The sequence below is a fragment of the Podarcis erhardii genome, assembly GCF_964252035.2.
Source record: "Podarcis erhardii genome assembly, chromosome: 6".
NCBI classification, from domain to species: domain Eukaryota; kingdom Metazoa; phylum Chordata; class Lepidosauria; order Squamata; family Lacertidae; genus Podarcis; species Podarcis erhardii.
Window position 1 is genome coordinate 91,002,827 of NC_138510.1, and position 19,023 is coordinate 91,021,849.

General features: G+C 43.6%; 1 protein-coding gene across 3 annotated transcripts in view; it reads left to right on the forward strand.

The window, feature by feature from the left end:
* The window catches only part of PBX1 (PBX homeobox 1), a 218,961-nt gene that overhangs the window by 162,693 nt on the left and 37,245 nt on the right, over window positions 1–19,023 (forward strand). For all 3 annotated transcript variants that reach the window (XM_081866051.1, XM_081866050.1, XM_081866052.1), the window contains exon 3: window positions 13,491–13,735. In XM_081866051.1, coding sequence (XP_081722177.1) covers window positions 13,491–13,735 — 245 coding nt within the window. The remainder of the gene's footprint in view (window positions 1–13,490; window positions 13,736–19,023) is intronic.

Here is a 19,023-nt window from a genome sequence, read left to right on the forward strand (position 1 = left end):
TGGTCTACTGTGACCCAAGCCACGTGTCCCCCATCTTATATTTGTGCAATTGGTTCTTCCTGCCTAAGTAGAGAACCTTACATTTGTCCCTATTGAAATTCATTAGTTTGGGCCCTGTTCTCCAATCTGCTAAGGTCATCTTGAATCCTGACTCTGTCTGCGGAATTGGCTACCCCTCCCAGTTTAGTGTCATCTGCAAATTTAATGAGCATCTCTTCAATTGTTTCATCCAAGTCGCTTATAAAGACATTGAACAACAACGGGCCCGGGACAGAACCCTTCTGCACCCTACTTGTCACTTTTTTTCCGGGATGATGAGAAACCATTAATGAGCACTCTTTGGGTTTGGTCAGTCAACCAGCTACAAATCTACCTATACCTCTGCAGGAATATCATGAGGGATTTTGTCAAAACCCTTACTGAGATCAAGATACACAATGTCCACTACATTCCCCTGATCTACCCTATGTGTAACTCCATCAGAAAAGAAATGAGATTTGTCTGGCATGACTTGTTTCTGAGAAATCCATACTGGGTCTTGGTAATCACAGCATCCTTTTCTAAGTGCTCACAGGCTGCCTGCTTAATTATCTGTTCAAGGACCTTTCCTTGTATTGATGTCAAGCTCACTGGTCGGTTACCTGGATCTTCTTTTTCTCCCTTTTTGAAATTGGGGACAACATTTCCCCACCTCTGGTCCACAGGGATCTCTCCTGTTCTCCAAGAATTCTCAAAGATTCTCTGAGATTACATTCAAAAGGTCCTTGAGTACCCTTGAGTGCAGCTCATCAGGCCCTGGAGATCAGAGTTCACTGAAGGTAGTTAAATGTCCCCTTACCACCACTTTTCCTATTTGGGGCTGCCACTCCCTCCTTCCATCCTTATTTCTGTTATCACCAGGTTGGGCATTGCTTTCCTTTTGGGTAAAGACAGAGGCAAAGTAGGTGCTGAACAGTTCCACCGCCTCTCCTTCAACCAATATAATTTCTCCCTCTTCTCCACACAGAGGACCAATTACTTGCTCCCCCCCCCCCCCATCCACTTCAAACATAGCCAAAGAAAGCTTTTAAATTGTTTTGGACCTATCTTGATGCACCTCACCTCCCTGCAACTGTTGGCTACTTTTCCTTCATGGTTTCTCCTTTCTTATACATACCCTTCTTAAATTTCAGCTTGTCTATAAACTCCTTATTGCAGCCACACTGGTTTCTTTAAATGCCTCCCACTTTTCTTTCTTGTTGGAATTGTCTGCATTTGTGTCATCAATATCTCACCTTTAAGAAACTCCATCCATCTTGGACTCCTTCTCATTGAGTATTTCTGACCATGGGATTTCACCCCATAGTTCCTTAAGCTTTTTGAAATTAGCCTTCTTATAGTCCAGTGTACATGTCTGACTACACTCTGTTTTCCGTTGCCTGTATATAATGAAACCCAAGAAAACATGATAACTTTCTCCCAAGTTTCCCAGTACTTCCACTCACATCAATCAGTTCCTCCGTGTTGATGAGGACCAGGTACAAGAGAGATGATCCCACTGTTACTTCTTCCACGTTCTGGGAAGTGAAATTGCCAAAGAGACAAGGGGCACAGCCTGCCACTGGCCCAGGGCCTCACTTGATCTCTGCAGTCTTGGATCAACTAGGAATGGTGGAAAAGAAATTGCATCATGGGATTTACAAAAGGAGGGCATACCCAAATTCATGAAATATTCACACACTGCAGCTCGATTAGGACTTTCCCAACAACCCTGGAAACTGTAGTCTTGTGAGGAGGGCAAATAATCTCTAAGTGAGACTACGTAACACGCTCACCAAACTTCAGGTCCCAGGATTCTTTGGAGTTAAACCAGGTTTAAGCCAATACAAACTTGTAGCGTAGGTGTAACCTCACATATTCAGAAATCTGAGCAAGAAGCCAGAACTAAATACATGTATAATGAAGGGGCAACTGAACAATCAACTAACTGCACAGCTGTAGCAGATCTTTACTGCACTTACAATGGATGCCTTCCTACTCTGTCACCTTGATTTCATAGCACTTCTGTTCCCAAGCTCCCAGGAACAGTCCCAACACATAACAAATTATCTGTAGTTATTATTTTTATTATGGGGTTTGTTGGTTGTTAGGCAATTGGTTAGGTATGAGATGAAGATGTAATGGCTTCAGGTGTTACAAAGCCCTCAAGCAAGGATGTCTAGAAGAGCAGTCATTTTCCATTGTGGTTTCTTGGAAGAAGGGGGATCTCTCCTGACTCTCAGAAGGGCAAATGAGGTCGAGAGGCCGGACATACAGACTATCAAGGGGTATGATATTACCCTAAACAATTATGTAGTCAGTTATTAGTTATTGTTTATCATTTCTGTAACACATCTCAGTAAATAACTACTTTTGCTTTGGTTTGTCTTCATAGTAAGTGCTCAACTGCTCAAACTCAGCAGCCTTTTTTCTTTCTCTGACCTGTCTTGGGACAGGTAGATTATGTCCCGATTGCTCATTCCACAGATTGACAGAAAACAGCTCTTTGAGCCAGCTGGCAGGTGGGATGCTAATGCACTCAGCGGCTGACTCCATCAGCTCTGGAGACCTGCCCATGCCCTCCTATCAGGGATTCTAGTTCACTGGGTCAGGGCTGGATTCTTTGCTAATGAATTCCAAATGATGTATTTCGTTTCCTTGCTTTTGTCGGTAAGCAGGAAAACATCTAGATTCTTTTATTGGATTTTCATTCTTTTTATCTGAGTCCTGTAGTGATTGTACAAGATTCAGCATTGTCAAACCACTAAAATGCTGGAACCTTTTGAGAGGCAACATATGCTAGTTGTTCAGTTAAACTTTGTACTATTTAGAATTTCCACTCATAGAATCATAGAATTGTAGAGTTGGAAGGGACCCTGAGGGTCAGCTAGTCCAACTGCCTACAATGCAGAAATCTTAACTAAAGCATCCATGGCAGATAGCCATCCAACCTCTGCCCTAAAAACCTCCAAGGAAGCAGAGTCCACCACCTTCCAAGGAATCCGTTCCACTGTCAAACAGCTCTTACCATCAGAAAGTTATTCCTGATATTTAGTTAGTTATTATTACTATTTTATTTATTTCTATGCCTCCCATCATCTGAGGATCTCAGGGTGGTTCACAAGATCCCTTTTCTTGTAACTTATCCCCGTGGTTCACATCCTACCCTGTGGAGCAGGAGAAAGCAAGCTTGCTCCATCTTCCATATGACAGCCCTTTAGATATCTGAATATGGCCATGATATCTCCCCATTAGTCTCCTCTTTTCCAGGCTAAACATACCCAACCCGCTCACCTTTCCAGACCCTTGATCATCTTGGTCGCCACCCTCTGCACATGTTCCAGCTTCTCAGCCTTTTTAAATTGTGGCACCTATAACTGAAGACAGTTGTCCAAGGCAGAATTGTAGTCAGACCAAGGCAGAATAGAGCACTATGATTTCCCTTATCAGGCACTATATTTCTGTTCATGCAGTCTAGAGTAGCATTAGCTTTTTTTGCTGCTGCACCATACTGTTAACTCATGTGAAGCTTGTGGTCTACTAAGACTCCAGGATCCTTTCCACACGTACTACAGTGGTACCTCGGGTTACAGACGCTTCAGGTTACAGACTCCGCTAACCCAGAAATAGTACCTTGGGTTAAGAATTTTGCTTCAGGATGAGAACAGAAATCGTGCGGCGGCAGCGGCTGGAGGCCCCATTAGCTAAAGTGGTGCCTCAGGTTAAGAACAGTTTCAGGTTAAGAATGGACCTCCAGAACGAATGAAGTTCTTAACCTGAGGTACCATTGTACTGAAGAAGAAGAAGAAGAGTTTGGATTTGATATCCCGCCTTTCACTCCCTTTAAGGAGTCTCAAAGCGGCTAACATTCTCCTTTCCCTTCCTCCCCCACAACAAACACTCTGTGAGGTGAGTGGGGCTGAGAGACTTCAAAGAAGTGTGACTGGCCCAAGGTCACCCAGCAGCTGCATGTGGAGGAGCGGAGACGCGAACCCGGTTCCCCAGATTATGAGACTACCACTCTTAACCACTACACCACACTGGCAAGCCATGTGTCCCCCATCTTTTATTTGTGCAGCAGGTTCTTCCTGCCCAAGTGTCGAACTTTACATGTACCCATATTGAAATCCATTTTGTTATTTTTGGCCCTGTTCTCCAATCTGTTAGTCATTCTGAAGCCTGATTTTGTGTTCTGTGGCATTAACTACCCTCCCAGTTTGATGTCATCTGCGAATCTGACGAGCATCCCCTGAATTCCTTCATCCAAGTCGTTTATAAAGACACTGAACAACAACGGGCCCAGGACAGAACCTTGCGGCAGCCCAATTGTCACTTTTTTCCAGGATGATGAGAAACCATTAGTGAACACTTTTGGGGTTTGGTCAGTCAACCAGCTACAAATCCATTTAACAAGTAACCTAATCCAGCCCACATTTTACTAGTTTCTCTGCAGGAATATCCTGAGGGACTTTGTCAAAATCCTTACTGAGATCAAGATACACAATTTCCACTGCATTCCCCTGATCCACCAAGCTTGTAACACCATCAAAAAAAGAAATGGAATTTGTCTGGTATGACTTATTTTTGAGAAACCCATGCTTGGTCTTGGTAATCGCTGCATCCTATTCTAAGTGCTTGCAGACTGAGTACTTAAGAACCTTTCCTGGTATTGATGTCAAGCTGACCAGTCTGTAGCCACCTGGATCTCTCTCCCCCCCCCTTTTTTTTAAGATGGGGACAACATTTGCCTCCCTTCAGCCCATAGGGACCTCACCTGTTCACTCACATTATTCCTTGGAGGCAAAGGGATGAGACTTGCAAAATGCTTATCATGAATATAAAGGCAGGAACACAGCCATGCAGGTCTCCTTTGCTATTCACTATAAGCAATGTCCTTCCCACCCATTGGACATGCTGAATACTACTCCAGCACTCAGGGCCTCTACATGTCAGCTTCCAGTGTTGGTGGGGAGAAGTCCCCCAGTGAACTTGTTAAAGGCCATACTATTTTCCAGCGTGCAGAAAAAGCTTGATTATCAGGAGGTCATCAGGAGTAAATCGGGATCCATTCTCTCCCTCCCTTTTTGGTCGGAGAGTGTCAGATGTAGGAGAGGAGAAGACTGTAGGGAGATTGCCCTCTCTTCTTTTTTACCCTTGCTTCTGTTGTGGCAATAGCAGCCATGGAAAGTAGAGGGCGAGGGATGAAGACTTGGAGGGATAGTTTAAATTAATCAGTGGCTCAAATTTTAATCCAAGATGAAGAAAAACTTTCAGTATATACATCCATACAGTGTGTGTGTGAGAGAGAGAGTGAGAGTGAGTGAGGGTGTATGTGAACACAAAGACACACATATAAATACATGCAAACAGACACATATACCAGTGGACTGTAGGAAGGAATCTTGGGCTTATGCATGCACGCCGTTTTATGCTTGTAAAAAGTCCAGGACGACCCAGGTGCTTGTCCCACCACCATGCACCCCATTTTGCCTAGAGCGAGGGGCAGTGTAAGCCTGAGAGTTGCTCCGGTACTTCACAATAGGTGAACCCTGTTCACTAGAGGACAGCATCTGCAGGCTAAAAATTGCACATGGATGCTATCCCCCAACAGATAAGGGCTTGAGGTCAAGGCAAAATACAGACCTGGAGTGGAGAGACAGAGGAATCTAGAGAGTTCCGTACTCCCTACGTGGACCCATAGCTCTTTTGAATAGGGTTAAAAGAGGCAGCTCTTTGTCCCTGGATAGAACGAGTGAGCTAATTCTGACTTTGCCCAAGAAGACTGACTTCGGTTCCACTATGTTTCCATGACACAGTTGGATAAGAAGCAGTTGGATATTGTGTCTGGGAACAAGGAGTGTGCTCTCTTCGTGTTGTTTTTTATTATTACAATTATTTGTTCTTGAAGGTGTGCCGCTCCTTTGTGAAGAAAGGGTACCCTCTAGTGGATGTCTGAATGGCCAGCAGGTTTTCAGAGCTATCTGTGCCTGTCTTCCTGATTCTTTAATTTGTGTCCTTTTCTCTCTTCGCCCCCCCTGTCCCACCGCCTTAAATATTGAGTAATAAACGGGCACTTTGTAGAGTTAGCTTTAGGCAAGAAGAGACAGTGTGAAATGTTTTAAGTATTTACAGCACCTCTCTTGCAATGCTGCGTACAGACCGAAAATAACATGAAATTGTGCTATTATTTCTAATATCTTTTAAATTTTAACTCTTTCTGGAACTTGCCAAACAGACACTTTGGGGTGCTGTAAACCAGAAGAAGCCAGATAGGGGGAAGTCTAGTACCGGGCAGGTTGCTTGTGTGTTGCTTATGTACTGCGTTGCTGTGTGGAAGAAAGGCCGGTTGTAGTCTGATCAGGATGTTGAGCTCTGTGTGAAGAAATTACTCATAGGTTGCCATCAGCATAACAGCTTTCTGGACTGTCACATCAGTGCTGTGCTAACCGAGAAGCACAGGAAGACCTTCCCACACCAGTAAACAATAATATCTTTCTTACGTTGAGGTTTTTTGCTTGTTATTACGTTATGTGGTTTTGCGTTTTTGTATTGTAAACTGCCCTGCGATCCTCAGATGAAAAGCAGTATAGAAATTGAATAAATAAACAACTAAGTTGGAAAGGTGACCTTTGGTGGATTCCCTTCTGTTAGGTGGACTCTCAAATTCAGAAAGATGATCTTGGGACTTGGAAGCCACGGTCTTTGTCCTGCACACATCACTCATCTGCCTTTTCCAAGATTGCACCACAAGACAGAATCACTGTTGTATTTGCAAGCTCTTCTTCTAGATGGCCAGATTGGTCCCTTTCTCTTAAGCAGGTGCCTATAAATGGGGAAAGCACTTTAAAAAAAAAAGCTTTCAGCATTTTGGAGCTAAAAGGCATGCTTAGGTAAATTCAAATGAGTTCTGTGAACAAAAAAAGAAGCAACAACTGAAGTCAGAAACACACATACAGTAGGAATCTGTTTTGCTAAATTTACACCACTTTGTGCTAGCTGCGGTTCCAGCTATGTAAATGAAACATCCTCCAAATTGTCAGTTCACCAGCACTGTGCTTTGCTAAATGGCTTCCTGTTTCTACAAAATGTGTGTTATTATGCCCTACTATTATATATGTATAAAACTATATATTAGCAAACCTAAACTAGATTATCATAATGCTGTTCCATCTGAATGCGTACCTAATAGCATGGCATAATAGCATTTTCTCTATGTGAGTGTGTAAAGATTCATGTTATTTTCACAACTGTCATTTCCATCATTCTACTCCTTCCTGAAGTTCCAGGCTGGAGTTTTGCTGTCTCTGGAGGCTGCCAGCTGTGCGTTCGTGCCTTACCCTTTTAACTAACATTGTACATTTCAGGCAGAGTGAGGAAAGGACTGGGCAAGGGAGGCAGATGTCAACGAAACAGGGGCCTGATGATACGCAGTTGATGTGGCTGTTGCATTTGGAAATGGATTGTCTAAGATGAGTGTTAGATCTGTGGTGTTGTAGGTGGGGCTAATTATATTAAAGAGAGGTAAAGAAGAGCTTTAAAATATTCCCTTTGTCCTCAGTTCCCATGTAGGACTTTCAAAAATAAATGCTTGGACACATTGGCCTTCCCAACACCTTTCCAACTGCATTATTACCCAAAGAATGTGTGTAATCATAATGAAAAGGATAATGTAGGATATGCAGGATTTACTTATGCAGAGAGTGGCTGGGGAAACCCAGTCGGATGGGAAGGGTATAAATAATAAATTATTATTATTATTATTATTATTATTATTATTATTATTATTATCATCACCACCACCATCATCATCATCATCATCATCTATAAAGAGGCATGTCATATGTGTCCAATAAGTGTTTGTTTTGCATGGGTTAAAGATATATTGCTCAGTAATAATACTTAGGTTGCCCCATCATGAACTGTTTTGCAAAGATAAATTCATCATTTGTTTGTATAGACACATGGTAGTTCAGACACTGATTGCTTAGATTTTTTTATATGGACAGTATCTCCCTTCTGAAGCCTACTCCCACTTTAGTGTGATTTTTAGGCAAATGCTCTTTATGAGACAAGCAGGTATCTGATCTCTTTCACGTTTTAATCCTTAGTCTCTCTCCTGTTTTCTTTCCCCATTTCTTCAAAAGGTTTGCAACAGGGTTCACAGGGTGCGTGGTGGACAGGGAAGAGTAATCTTCCCCATTGTTATTGCTCCTTAACATCCTATTTAGAGTGTGCACAGGGTGAGCTTTCATTCTAGTACCCAGATCCCAAATATTGGCATCAGTATCATTTGCATCAGTATTTGCATGCCAGATCCACTCCAGACTAAGCCTGGGAGCAATAATGGGCCAGAGACAAGAGTGCGGGTTAAATATGGCTACCACCTTATTGGTAAATCCCTGTTTTGGTGTGGCCTTGGGCAAGTATCCACCTATCAAACAGCCTAGCTGGGGAAGTATCATGGATTGGCTGGGTGCAGAGAGTGTTGGGAGGCACCAGTTGGAGAACCCCCAAGGGAGCGCCCATGGGAAGACGGGAATGGGTGGTGGAAAGGTCATAGGCAGGGGAAGTTACAGGGCTTAGTGAGCAGGACGAGTCGGGGGCAGAGGACAGTTCAGACTCTGAGGCAGGTCATTGTACCGGTTTTATAAATAGGAGTCAAAATCCAAAGAAGTGCTTGAGACAGTTCACACCAAGGCCTTAGGCATTTCCCTCCCTTTTGAACAGATGGAGTCCATGTTGAATTCAATATTGCTTTTGAAATCCCCCTGTGTTTCAATAGTAACTTTCTGTATGAAAGCGGGTAAGGGGAGGGCAACTGTTCCAGTGAAACAAATATAAAGCCTCTTGTCCCCTATATATTACGAATTCATTAACATTATACATTTGACTAGGGTGCTCTTCTGGGTTTTTGCATTGTCATTCATTGATTTTGCTTTGTTTGCTGCCGGGCTTGACAAACTGCAGTGCACAATCACACACACTAAAATGGCATAAAGTTGAGGCATGGATCCTAGATTGCAGCAGCTCTGATTCATCAGATTTCTCACATTTATCTTTGAATCTCAACGTGGTTATCTAACTAATATCTTTTATATGCCTGGCAACATTTCTTTATTGTTGCCTTTTGCTTTATTGTCATTGCCTTTTATTTTTATTTCACGTTACCTTTCCTGTGTCGGTTTTGAGTCGCCCTCGCATAAGTGAAATTTAATCGCACAAAATAAAAGCTCAAATCTTTGAAAGGATTTGTGGCTTGACCACTATCGCTTTGAAGCAATTTAAGGTATTTAATTTTTGAGTTTTGGAATGCTTCCCCCCCCCCCACACCTTTAAATGTGCTTTCTGCCAAAAGTAATTTAATTATTCAGATTTTCTCACAGGACCAGGGGAAATAGTTCTTTGAAGCGATCTCATGATTGTGAAAGTGCTGCACTGAAATAAGTTGTCTCCATTGCTTTTCTGAGAGTGATCGGTGAGCCAGGGGTATTGAGGTTTAAACCAGAGTGCTTAGCCTTGAAAGACTGGCATGTGGGCCGCTGCTGCCGCTACTGCTCTACCTTGGCGGCTGGCTTGGTCTTTGTGCCTCTGTTGTGCATTGCTCTTTCCTTCCTATACACCAGCTGTTAGCTTCTTGTAACCCCTGTGAGCTGAAGTTGTACTGGACCAGTCTGAACTAATTTTGTGCTGAAAATTTCTGTTGTGTCTTTTCAACAATTCTGCACCAGTTCAATGCTCCCTCCACAAGACAGTATTAATCTTTCAGGAATTGGCAAACACTGATACTCTTATTTTATTTTTTAATCAATAAGTGTTTGCTCTTACTTTAACCAAATGAGCATCTGACTCGAAGCTGGAATCAGCTGTGCATTTTCATTTGGCTCATAGAACCTCTGTTGACGATAAATAAGAGTTCCGGCTGAGATGAAAATCTCCCCACATGTACGCAGAATTTTGCTGGACCATTCCCCATCCCCTATAGGGTGGAGGGTATTCAACAGCACTCAAGAAATGGGCAAAGTCTAAGAATTTTCAGAGTGCTGGTGCTTACCTTTAAATTTGATGTGGCCAGATATCTTTCTTTCCTTTGCCTTCTTTCTTACATTGAAAAAAAGAAAGGCTTACCACAGCTTCAAGCAGTTTTATGAAACAGCATTGATGTAGTGGCCAATGGGGACAGCCGTCTTTCCACTTGCCCAAGAATGTCCCTGGGAATTATTCTACGTCATGATGACATCGGGTCATTCTCAGGGGCATTCTGCTGAAAGCAGCCAAGCTGAAACAAGGCTTATTTGGGGGAGAAGAAAGAATGTGGGTGTCGTCACCAACAGTGTCTCCGATAGTTGGTCTTTGGCTGAAGGTATTGTGTGTGTGTGATGGTATAGCTTACAAAGTTGGCATTCTGACAGCACAGCAACACACCGCCACCAAGTATAAAATTGCTCTGATAAAGCAGTGAAACTCAGTTACTATTTATCCTGCTCTGCTGGGGAGGTGGTAGCAATTCCCAGAGCCTCTTCAGGCCAGAACCTGCACATCTCCTAGCTGGGGCTGCCAGCTGAACTTTGGAAGATGTTGTCTCAGCAAATGACCAGGGTCATCTGAAGGCTTAAGAAGACTGGTAAGGCCTTCTCTTCTGGTGGCTCCATCTTCTTGGGAGAGCTGCCTACAACCCTTCAAGAGCTCATAACTTATTCTGCAGTCACATGCTCCAGCACAGCCATGGAACAGGGGTAGCTACATGGGTGTCACCCCCAAAATCTGAGCATGACAAAAGAGCTGCATCTTCAGGCTGAGATGGAAGTAGAATGGCAAGGGTGTCCCATCAGAGGGGTGACTACAAGTCATCTGATTCTGCTTCCTCCTCAGAGATGCTGCTGCTGCTGATGATGATGATGATGATGATGATGATAATTTTATTATTTGTATCCCGCCCATCTGGCTGTGTTTCCCCAGCCAGTCTGGGCAGCTTACAGCACACAAAAATTAAAACATTAGACATTAAAAATTCCCCGATACAGGGCTGCCTTCAGATGTCTTCTAAAAGTCAGATAGTTGTTTATTTCCTTGACATGTGATGGGAGGGCGTTCCACAGGGCAGGCGCCACTACCAAGAATGCCTGATTCCCTGTGACCTCACTTCTCGCAGGGAGGAAACCGCCAGAAGGCCCTCAGAGCTGGAACTCAGAGTGATACTACGACCCGGCTGCAGGGGACTTGACACAACTTTAATTCAATTAATTTACCAGCTACAGTTCCTTTGTGTTTATCTTTTATGTCTCCTTGGAGAGGTATGAAAGAAAGGTGTTTGAAACAGAAACTGTAAAAAAACAACAAAAAACCTACCCACAATCTCAATTGACTGTACTGATCAGAGGTCAAAATTCTGCTTAGTGCTAATTTTCTGTTTTTATGACAGTAGAATACAACCATTCAGTGGTCAGATATGTTAGGGATGGGCAGAATGCATGACACTCTTCCAAAACTGAACAACCAACGAGAAGCAGATTGCAAAATATTGGGAATGGTTTTCATAATTCACTCCGCAGCACTTCGCTGTCTGCACCTCCGGCAGTCTGAAGTTGTATCAGATGCAGAGAAGAGAGTGGGTTGCTGTTTTACAAAAACAAAGATGCCACTTCAAGGCAGAGTGTGTATCAAGCAATTGTCCTGATTTTTCACAAAAGTTACGCGGAGGTAATGTGACGTTGTTGTCAAGTAAGTACCGGTAGTTGCTGTTCTGCACCTTCTGCTGTAGATTTCCATCGCTTTTCGTATCTCGAAAAGTCTGCCTTTTTTAAATTTAAAAAGTGCATTAGCTATTACCATTTACCAGTGGGTTGTGAAAGTGCACTTTTATGGTCGTGCAGTTCCAGCATCTAAACAAATGTGTGAGAGAGCCGTACAACAGTGTGGCAGTCTGCACTTGTGGGCACTAGGAGAGAGAGAGAGAGAGAGAGAGAGAGAGAGAGAATGCAGAGCTGTGCTGATTCAGATCTAGTTACTGACTGTTCTCACCTTGATCACCATACATTTGTGCAACTCTTGGAAATCTGAACATAAACTACTGCTCCATGATTATTTTATAACTGGGCTTCCTGCTTTGAAAATACAGCACTGAGCCTTCTTTGCCATAAATGCAGAGCATGTGTAAACAGTCTTCTTGTCTGGTCTTATCATGTGAAGAACATGATGCCCCCAATAACTAAGTGTCCCCTCGAATTGGCCTCACAACCACCTTCCCTGTCACAGCCTCATGTGGCTGACCTGCAAAAGCTGCATATGTGACCGGAATTGGCAACAGCCTACAGGGTCTGGCCAGCCGCACACACAAGGGCATGGCATTTTACTTATTTACTATTTGAATGCACTGGCTGTAGCTTAACTCTTGTTATGCCAATTGTAGACGGTTTTGCTTGTGCCAAAGTGATGGTTGCTGACCGAATCTTGCAGTTTATCTGTAGTGCAGGCATGTCTACCTGTGGGTCACTGTGAGGGGAGCAGCCACCCTGTAAATTGCTTTACCCCTTTTAGGTCTTTTTGCACCCTCCCCAAAATAGCTTCCTTTTCCCAAAAACTATTCTAAAGTGTAGTAAAGAGTTTCATTTTAAAGTAAATGCCTTTTAAAGACAATATTATGTTTGGTTGGTTGGTCGTTTGGTTTGGTCAGTAGACAGAACTATTGGCCTCCTTCAGATAGCCCGGCTTTGTCTAGACACCTTCAGTTGCTGACCGCTTTCAGATGGTTTCCCTGCACCAGAGAAGGGCAAAATAATATAATTTATCATTTTGTGCCTAAATATTAAGCCATATTCATAAAGGAAGATATTTTATTAAAATTATTTGGTACCCTGATCTTCAGCCTTTTATAACAATTTATGAGAAACAACAGCAGAAAACAATAAGATACATAAATATTGTTAAGGCAGACAAAGCAACAGTCTACATCATTTAAAAAAGTATATAGTGCAATAAAAAAACCCTTGATATATGAGAAAAACAACAATGAGAAGAAACACTTTAGAAACCAGCAGTAATTTAAAAGTGGGCAGCAAATTGGAAGAGTAAAATAAATACTAAAAACAACCGGAAACAACAAAAAGTCTTCAGCAAGTGTCTGAAGGCTAAAAGAGATGGGGAGAAAATTTAACAAAAGTTCTTTACTTGGTGCTGAATGACATCAGCTCAGTGCCAGGTGAATCTCCCTAAGGAGAAAACTCCAAAGCTCGGGGTGCCACCATCAAAACAGCCCTTTCTACGGTCGCCACCCACCTTTCGGTCAAAGTTGGGGATACACAGAGAAGGACCTCTGATGATTACGATACTCAGAAGGGACCTCACGGGAAAGGGCAGACCTTTGTAAGACTATAGAGGTTTATATCTTCATTGGAGCCTACTCCTAGATACTTAGGAAGCGGTTGCTATCATTTCGTGTTTTAATCTATGCATTTCACTTTTGTGCTTTCTCACAGTGTTGAGTATTCGAGGGGCTCAGGAGGAGGAACCAACAGACCCACAGCTAATGCGACTGGACAACATGCTTTTAGCAGAAGGGGTAGCAGGCCCTGAAAAAGGAGGGGGTTCAGCCGCTGCGGCTGCCGCAGCCGCAGCATCTGGGGGTGCCGGCTCGGACAATTCTGTGGAGCATTCGGACTACAGAGCAAAACTATCTCAAATTCGACAGATCTACCACACCGAGTTGGAGAAATATGAGCAGGTACTAATCTTGTGCGTGGCAGTTTCCCATACCACAGTAGAAGCCAACATATAATGTTGGACTGCACACACAAAAATCCATGGCCTTATGGATAAGGTGCTGGATCTGGGTTCGAATTCCACCTTATCCTTGTTCTCAGAGTTTATGCACTCAGCAGAATAAAGCAGCAAAGCCATTTTTAGAACAGTACCACTTCATGATGCAGGTGGAAGAGTTTCATACATGGGTAGGCAAACTAAGACCTGGGGGGCCAGATCCGGCCCAATCGCCTTCTAAATCCAGCCCGCAGATAGTCCAGGAATAAGCGTGTTTTTACATGAGTAGAATGTGTCCTTTTATTTAAAATGAATCTCTGGGTTATTTGTGGGGCATAGGAATTCATTAATTTTTATTTTTTTTTCAAAGTATAGTACGGCCCCCCAAAAGGTCTGAGGGACAGTGGACCGCTGAAAAAGTTTGCTGACCCCTGGTTTCATAGATCCAAATTGGGATGTTCTCTATAAACAAAGCTTAATATAGAAAAATAACATTTTGGGGAGGACTGGTTTGTTAATTTTTTAATTTATCAAATTTCTATCCTGCCCTTCCTCTCCAAGGACTTAACTGAATCCTTTTTCCGGAAATGCTGGTTTTCAACATGCAGGGGGATTTGTTTGTGGAGAGCATTCCTACAGGCTGCCTCCTCAACTAGGTCCTAAAATGATGCAGCCCAGGGAAAGCTTTGCGGCTAATCATGATAACACATCATCTCACAGGACTACTCTGATGTTGGATTTGATGGTGAAGGATTCTTAAGACAAGCTGTATATGCAAATAATGTTTAGAGAGTTCACATCCCATTAACATTACTGAGTTCGAATTCCACCTTATCCGGAATGCAATGCCGGAATCTCAACTCAAGCATCCAAGACAGATGGACGTCCAATCTCTGCTTAAAAACCTCTAAGAATGCTTCATATGAGATTCTGGCAATGCAGAGAATTGGACTAGATGACCCTTAGGTCCCTTCCAACTCTATGATTCTATGATTTCCTTTCAGTCTCTTCCTTCCCAGGCTAAACATACCCAACTCCCTCGACTGGTCTTCATAAGGCTTGGCTTACAGACCCTTGATCATCCTAGTTGCCCTCCTCCTCTGCACACATTCCAGCTTGTCAACATCCTTCTTAAATTGTGGCGCCCAGAATTGGACACAATATTCCAGGTGTGGTCTGACCAAGGCAGAATAGAGTGCGACTATGACTTCCGTTGATCAGGACACTAGACTTTTGCGGATGCAGCCTACTTAACATATGACAGAGGCCATATCCACTCAATACATTTAAAGCACATGACTTTCCGCAAAGAATGCTGGGAACTGTTGTTTGTAAAGCATGCTGGGAATTGTAGCTCTGTGAGTGGTAAACTACAGTTCCCATGATTCTTTGGGGGAAGCCATGAAAATGCTATGAATGTACTCTAAATGCATGGTATAGATGTGGCCGTCAGAGTAATATACACAATTCTTTTCTACAATGAACCTCTAGGAAATTTTTGTGGAACTTCTTACTCCAACATGTGAACTCCTTGCAGCCTTTTGTGAATTAATCTTAATACATTGTGATGTACAGAACTGTTAAATCCTGAACTGCAGCTGGGAGGGGCAGGATCAGCATGAAATCTTCCCTGCTCCCTTAACCTCCAGATCTCAGAGAAGCATGTTATCAAAATACTGTAATATCTGAATAGTACCTAAACATTCCCTTTGCAGTTTTGTCTAATATGTATAGGTGACAAACTCGTAGTTCCTAAAAGATTGATTTAAAGGTTTAAAGTACTGAATAAGACATTTCTGTATTTATAAGCTAGAAAAGTTGTGCAGTGATTCTAGTACAACACAACCTGATCTAGTGGGTTGGAGTTTTTTTTACAGACAAGGATATTCAATGCACACACCTACTCTCCATATCACAGAAATCCATGTGCGCAAGGGATTTCCATAAATTCTTTTGTGCATAAGACACTGAACAGGGGCAACATTCCTGAATTTTCTCTTGCAAAGATCACCTTCAAGCTGGTTTCATCTCAGCTGATTTTTTAAAGGATTCCCAAGATGAACTGTAGCATTTACAAGACCTATTCACTGCACCAAAGATATGCCCCAAAGCCACTGTTGTCACTTTATATGTTTAAAATGCTAATGAATTGACTAGACAGAAAAAACTCCCTCCTCTATTGAGAGTGGGTTTCTTTTAGATTTCCCTCCTTTTTCTGGAAATTACAGGATATTCACTAAAAATGCCCTTTAAGGGTGGAATTCAGTGTTGTGCTATGATGAACATTCCATTTGCACAAGCATTTCATCTTGCCAGCTGGAGCGATCACCACTAGAGCAATCTTCCCCTAGCACTCTCCCAACACACCAGGGCCAGCTCACCCATGATGCAAGGAGAGGTGACTGCCTCAGGCAGCAGTGTTCACCAGGGCATCAGATCCAGACGTCACTATTTCTTCCACCCTTGTTCCTGATGTAGAGGGAGATCTTCCCTCACCCATTCTTCCCTGGCAGGAAGAGGCTGTGCCATTTTGGGTCCACTTCAGGTGCTTTAAAATCTTCCCAGGTTTGGCCTCTGGGCTTGGCAAATTTGGGAAAAGAACTTCATTTGGGAGCAATAGGGACAAGAAACGCTTGTCATTCCCCTAGCGATAGTGAGGAAGAAATAAATATATGGAAACTAGCTTTATCTGTAAATCAGCTCCATGGTTTGCCTCTTTCTCATAAGAAAGAGTGGTGAGTAAACTTCGGTCCTATTCCAACTATACCCAGGATGGCACCCAGTTTCCTTTCTAACAAAGAGCAGGAATGTAAATAAAAGAGATCAGCAGTAATCCTACCTTTGTCTCTGGACAGGGCTAACCCTGACAGACACCCTTACCCAGCTGGGGGTTCTTGTTACCCCTACTATGCTGCTCCATAGAGCCCAGGGGTTGGCAAGGTTTTCCTTGCCTGGACCACTTCACTCCAGCTGAGATCCCTCTGTGGGCCGGATCGCGCACACGGCTGCGATTTCCGGCATCTGAGCATGTGCAGACGTGATTTCCGGCACCACAGAAGCGAGTCCCTGCACCACGCTGCACCGGTTTAGTGCAGCACGCAGGGACTCGCCACACGGGCGGCTCAGTTCGGGGGCAGCTCGTGGGCCAGTTAAATGATCCCCGTGAGACACTTCTGGCCCATGGGCCTTAGGCTGCCTACTCCTGATAGAGCCCTCATATTGTGTGAGCCTGGCTGTGGGGGTGCCCGACCAGCAACTGAATGGAAAACCATGCTCTTCCAGGTGTGGCGAGCTCTCTCCTTCAGTCTCACAGCCCTAGAAATGCAGGGGGAGAGCAGTTCAGATAGGTTGGCTTGTGCAAGGAGCCAATCTGCCTGGAGCCTTTGTAGGACTTGGGGAATAAGAATCTCTTTACTGCCCATCCGTTAGTCTTTACCTTAAGGCGATAAATGTTTGCATCACTTGCCTCCTCGTAGCGTATCCCCACCTGGCTGAGGGAAAGGAAGACTCCTTGATACGGCCGGCGAAGAAACTGACATTAAGAATCCTCTGTCAAATTAACATTGTGGTCAGTCATCAAGAACAGGGCCCTCCAGAAACTGGGTGTAGGAGCTTCTGGCAGCAAGATGCCTTTGGCACGTCTAATTTCAGTTATTACCTGTTTGCCCTTTCATGTCAGGGATCCTGATGTGCTCTACAACCCTGCTGCTTTGGCTCTAATTATTATCCTTGTTAACACACAAGCGGAAAACTTGCTGAAAGTAAGTGTCATGTTTTGTATTTGCAATGAGTTGATTCGTGTCATCCCCAAACCTGTGATAACTCACCCGCTCTTATCACCGGCTGCCAAAGTTTGGGCTGGCGTTAGTAATTGTCAGAGATTCCGTTTCTAGCAGAGGTGACCAGTGGGATTGTCAAGCAATAAATAGGCAAAGCTGCTCAGCAGCAAACCCATCCGTGCATGTTTGTCGGAGGCAACGGAGGTGCTAATGGGGGTGGGGGGGCTCTCCTCCCAGTTGCTGTCTCATAAGCCACCACTGTTTGCTGGGTGCCACCTGTCAGCTCCAGCTCCTGCCCTGGAAGGTGCATCCCTAAACCTATTGGGCTGCATCACCCCCAGTGCCCATGGCTACCAGGGTGGCAGAACAATTATTTTCTTTGGCCTGCTTCTTCAAGGATCCCTGATCTATGACTCACTACACATGAAACTGAGTACAGCGATAGGAATCATAGGTGACATTTTTTGATTTCTGGTCCATGTAAAAAGTTTCCTGCAGATATAATAATAATAATAATAATAATAATAATAATAATAATAATAATAATAATAATAATAATAATAATAATTTATTATTTATGCCCCGCCCATCTGGCTGAGTTTCCCCAGCCACTCTGGGCGGCTTCCAAGTGTTAAAAACAATACAGCGTTAAATATTAAAAACTTCCCTAAACAGGGCTGCCTTCAGATGTCTTTTAAAGATAGGATAGCTGCTTGTTTCCTTCACATCTGAAGGGAGGGCGTTCCACAGGGCGGGTGCCACTACTGAGAAGGCCCTCTGTCTGGTTCCCTGCAACCTCACTTCTCGCAATGAGTCAACCGCCAGAAGGCCCTCGGCGCTGGATCTCAGTGTCCGGGCTGAACGATGGGGGTGGAGACGCTCCTTCAGTATACAGGACCAAGGCCGTTTAGGGCTCTAAAGGTCAGCACCAACACTTTGAATTATGCTCAGAAATGTACTGGGAGATAAATAAATAAATACCCTACGCACATCACAAAGAAATGCTCTGGCCCAGCCTATCTATTTTCCAGTTTTGACACAAATACGTTCACTGAGCTTACCCTGTAGCCAGAAGATACAAATCACACTTTTTGCTCACTGACGGATGTATTAAAACTTTTATTTACAGATTTGTTTGTTGATTGTGTAAGAATTGCATACTTGTCGAGGAGCCCTGATCTGTGTTTCTGCATGAGTTGATGATATGGGAACATGTCCTGATCTGAAGGGGATTTGTAGATAGATTCAGTGGACAAGTGCCTGTTCCATTCAGGAGGAATGCCCAAAATAAGTGACTCATGCAGAGATTCAACAGGCATTTTCCCAGGCAGAAGGCAGGTAATCCCACTGTATCTCTGCACTGGGAGTGACTGAGTGATACAATCACACCCAGTCCAGAAGCACAGCCCAGTTACCAGAATCCCGCCTGGAAGATTGCCTGTTGCATCTCGGCATGAGTCAATGATCGAGAGGA